This window comes from Berghia stephanieae, unplaced genomic scaffold, assembly GCF_034508935.2.
Source record: "Berghia stephanieae isolate SIO BIC M18660-M18661 unplaced genomic scaffold, UCSD_Bste_1.3 scaffold21, whole genome shotgun sequence".
NCBI lineage: Eukaryota > Metazoa > Mollusca > Gastropoda > Nudibranchia > Aeolidiidae > Berghia > Berghia stephanieae.
In genome coordinates this window covers 31,890-36,494 of record NW_027623179.1, presented here as the reverse complement: position 1 = coordinate 36,494, position 4,605 = coordinate 31,890, and the positions used below count along the sequence as shown (strand labels likewise).

Sequence of the window (4,605 nt, the reverse complement as noted above, 5' to 3'; positions counted from 1 at the left end):
TTCACCAAGTCCTTATTACCTAATGTCCCCAATAATAAAAACATACATAATTCTCTGCAAATACCCAAAAACAAATTTGATCAGTTGTACCAAATCCTCTGAGTTATAAAAAAAAACCACACAGTTGATATTGATATAAGCTGCCAGGGGAACAATTAAAATTAACACCACAAAAAACATACACATGTACATTTACATAGCTCACAAACTAATTAAACCAAATTACATGACCCACCACAAAATTCGAGATATTTTTCACAAAGTATGGATTTCAGAATTGGCCATTATTATGCAATACTGCTGCTTTGATTTAATCTTTGCAACTGATTTTGAGGCAAAAGGAGAATTCCTTTTTCTTATTTGAGATCTTGATGGATATATCTTCAGGGCAAAGTGCTCACTTCAATTTGCATTTAGTTTGTTGGTGCTGATTTTAAACCGATACCTGAATCATCAGCTGCTTAAAGCTTCTGTAACTAAAATACAAAATATAGTATAAAAGGAGGAAGAATATTAAGATAATATAATAATACAAACATATTGGTGGATGAGACATTTAAAAATTATTTTTGTCTAATCTGTCCCAGTTGAAACTAAAATTTGACAAGAAAAAGAGCAAAATATACCAACATGGAACTTTTTGGGTTTTTTTTTTTTTTTTAAAATAGAAAAATTTGCGGTTAATAGCAAAATTCTGTTTCTGGCCACTTCACCAGCTCTTCTCTTGTTGAAAAATATAAGTCTTGCAAGGACATTTTGTGCTAGATGTCGCCAAGTGTTGTAAAAAAGAGAATCTGTTAACTGTGACATTGCTTGCTTAATGACATTAGCTTGAAAGTCTTTCAGCTTTAGCAAATCCTCTGTTTCCGGTAATTGCTCAACAGTTTGATCCTTGCGCCGTTTCAACGTGTTTAAAGCATTGGTTGAAACAGCATCTGTCCATTCGTCAATTAACAGCTTTTCAAATGTTTCTGTTTCTTTTACTTGTTCGATATCATCCTTTCGTAGACAAGAATCCCTCTTTACAATGGCAATCTTTTTTAGGTGTCCAAGTCTGAGTGCTAAAGAAGGTATCGTGAATATTCTTCTTCCATCAGGCGTAATGGTCAATCCACAGAGATTTGAAGCAGCTTCTAGACAAGTATCAAAGTGTTTTCCGCACAATAAATCTGCAAATCTCAATTGCACTTTTACCAAGTCCCTACATTCAATTAATAAATGCGCAAGCTGTCTCATTCTCTGAGAAATGTCATTCTTCTTAGATGGGCCGTACTTTTTCAGCAACATTTCTCCTAACTTATAACAGAATATCATTACTTGCCACTGTAGTAACACTGTCCGGCCTCATCCCCGCAATTAGCCCACGCATCATTTCTCAGCAACCATCAGTGTGAAGACATGCAGAATCTAATAACAATTTTGACTGTTTCAGAACAGATTTATCCTTTTCTTCTTCAGTAATTCCATCCTTAAGAGGACATTCCTTTGCATGCCTCCACATTTCTGCTTTGTAATAAAAGTCATAACAGTGGGGGCATGGAAAGAATTTGTCAGCTCTCCTTTTTTTACTTGGCCTTTTTACAACCATAATATTGGTTCCACCAGCATTTAAAATTTTAATATTATGTTTAAAGCTTCCTGCCCACCTGAGTTTCGTTAGTGTCAATTGATATTTTCTCATTTCACCTAATTCCTTATAAGACAACATAGCAGCAACCTCCTTCTCTTGAAAGTGTATTTTTGATATGTGCCTTGCCAGGTTTAGCTGACCATTCTGACAAAAAAAGCAGTACTGTCTCTTTTCTAAGAAATAGCCATCCTTATTGCCTCTGGACTTTGATTGGGATACTGAAATAAAAATGATAATAGAAATAGATAGAATGGGTGATAAAACTATAAATAGGCTTAATATCTAAAATCGCACATTTATGATAAATGCATTGCATCATTACTAGTTTTTGAAAAATAGCCCTAATTTTTAAAGAAAGCTGCAGATTTCATTAGTGCAGCAATTGAAATTTGGTAGATAAATAAAACTAAATTCGGATTGATTTCGGAATGTTTTGAAACCATAATTAGTTACCATTAATTAATTAAAACAAAAGAAAAGCTCGTCTGGGTCTGCTTCTTCTAGAATCTGTCAGTTATTGAGTGTATCATCCTACTTCCTTTACTTCCGCTTATATTATTAGATTACCATATCTAAGAAGTCTTTGATTTCAATAAGAACAACTATGGTCAACATATATAACACTTTGTATCGTCACTTTTCTGCTATTCATTCGCTGGCACTGATGTCAACATCATAACTATCTTACAAAAAGGTCCAGGCCGGTGACATGCGTGGGTCGCATCCAAGCACGATACGAAAATTGTTAGACCGGCGTTTATGTCCTTGGAAATACATTTCACACGCATTTCCTCATCGTATCAGAGATGAACGTTAAGCTAGAAGTTCCGTGTTCGTTTCATGAGTTCATGTTAAAGTGGCAGGTGTTGCTTTGTGGTGTCCTGAAAAATTGTAAGATGCACCAATCGCCATGCAGGCATTGTCCCCAAGTGTCATTATTGTTTTGCAGTGACATGTCAAGACAAAGATATGTTGTAAATCGCTTTGAGACCTTGGTGAAAATCACTATATATCTAAATGCTACCTTTACTTTTAATAGGAATAATAATCAAACACACAGCTTTCATATCGATCTCTTTCAAATACAGAAAAACAGGTGTACACAAGGAATTAACCTTACCATAAGTATTTTCTGTTTCACCTTGGTTATCAATCACCTCAGAACTGGAGTCTACCATACTTTCATCTTCATCAGAATCAGAGTCATCTAAAATATGATAATTCAATTTTGAAAGTGAGCCTTGTGGTGAAAATTAGATTACATTTAAAATGAAGTAGAAGTTGAGTAAATTCAAATATTAATAACTTGAAATATATTATGATCTAACATAAATACTCTCGACCAAATTTAAAAAAAAAAAAACTTCACATTTAAGTTTCTCTTTATTTTGAATGCAGTACTTTTTAATCAATTGTATCAAATTCATAAAAGATCATAACAGCATAATCAATACTACCAATAATGATTAAAGTTTTTGTTACTATGCATCTTTTATACTTAAACCACTGTATCATATTGTAAGTCCTTTTTAAAAAAAAATTGACTTGAACATATGTTGTGTAAAATAAAATCATGACTTGAAAGCATTAAAACATGATTGTGGTGATGATTCCTTACCAGGTGGGTAATAATCCTCATCTTGCACAAGATCACAGTGAAGTGCTGGAAAGTCAAGGTGCTCAGATAATATGGTCTCAGATGGTGGTACACCAACACTGCCGGAAACCTTTAAAATATTAGGAATATAAAGATGTTTAAATTTAAACATTGAGCATGGGGATACTAATTTAATGTCCTAGTGAGAGAAGATGTAGTAAAGCAAATTTTAAAATCAGCATTTTTAAAAGGTTAGACATGGTGCATACTTGAAAGGAAAAAACTATTTTCAACAAAATACCACAAGATTTGCAAAATGCACAAATTTAGTGTCATGTAAACCCAGAAGTTCATTGTCTCAATTGCTGTTAATCAAAATATCCAAATAAGCCATGACTTAGATTGTATTTGATCATTAGATGTTACATTCCAATATTTATTAGGATTTTTAAAAAAGCTGTTACACTATAAAATCAGTTGAAGAAGAATACCCAACATAATATAAAGTAAGTGATTGACGTTATTTTACTTATTTTTTAATAAAAACAAAATGAGGCATTGTATTTTGTTGGAATAAACTTACCTTTGAACATTCTACTATGGATGGGAAAGTGTCCAGCCATTCTTCTACTTTGGCATTCACTGCACCTTTATCTAAGGGGGAATGAATAAAATAATATTGTATCAATGTTATAAATGAATTTTATTGAAAAACTGTTTTACGTAGTAAATGATTAACATCAAAATCCAAGTGTTGTTCCATCACAGGGTTGGCTTACATCATACATAAAAGTCAACTATATTTAATTTCTATGGCCCAAGTGGAAGAATTAAATGATCAATATTGTATAAAATCTTATGATCAATACCTGCTGCTTAGCTTTAAATGTAACAGCTTAAACTTTCACTCAATTGGAAGACCGTCCAACTAGGGAGTGGTAGGTCAGTGGATCGAATCCTCGGACCGCACCAAAACTCAAGATGTAAATATTTATACTGTTTCAACTGCCCGCTCATGCTCTATGCATTACAGGAACAGTGAAATGACTATTAGTTGGCTAAGTATCAGTAAAATTATAATGTAATTGGGTGGGGATGGCGAGTGGTGTTACACCGCATTTCTTAATGTGACAACACAAAACTAATTTGTCAAACAGTCTCTTATATGAACTACAGTAGTTGGTAGGTACCTAAACTAAGTATCATAAACTTTCACATTTGACCCAAGTCACAATCTCTATGGAATGACCATACACAACACTAAGATATGAAGTGAATAGAAAAGTGCCAGAAGACAATAGAGAATAAAAATTTTTTCGCGGCGGTGGTGGGGTTTGAACCTGCGACCTTATTGGTACGACAACTCCGCCTGGCAGGT

The 4,605-nt window shown here is 33.6% G+C and overlaps 1 protein-coding gene across 1 annotated transcript; it reads right to left on the bottom strand.

Moving 5' to 3' along the window:
• Positions 1-1,258: 1,258 nt before the first annotated feature.
• On the bottom strand, positions 1,259-4,346 carry LOC144961316 (uncharacterized). Its single transcript, XM_078894552.1, has 5 exons — positions 4,340-4,346; positions 3,811-3,881; positions 3,249-3,357; positions 2,751-2,870; positions 1,259-1,848 (listed from the first exon to the last, which is right to left on the bottom strand). Exons 1-5 carry the CDS (start codon positions 4,344-4,346, stop codon positions 1,376-1,378), a joined length of 780 nt encoding a protein of 259 aa, XP_078750678.1. The 3' UTR covers positions 1,259-1,375.
• Positions 4,347-4,605: the final 259 nt, after the last annotated feature.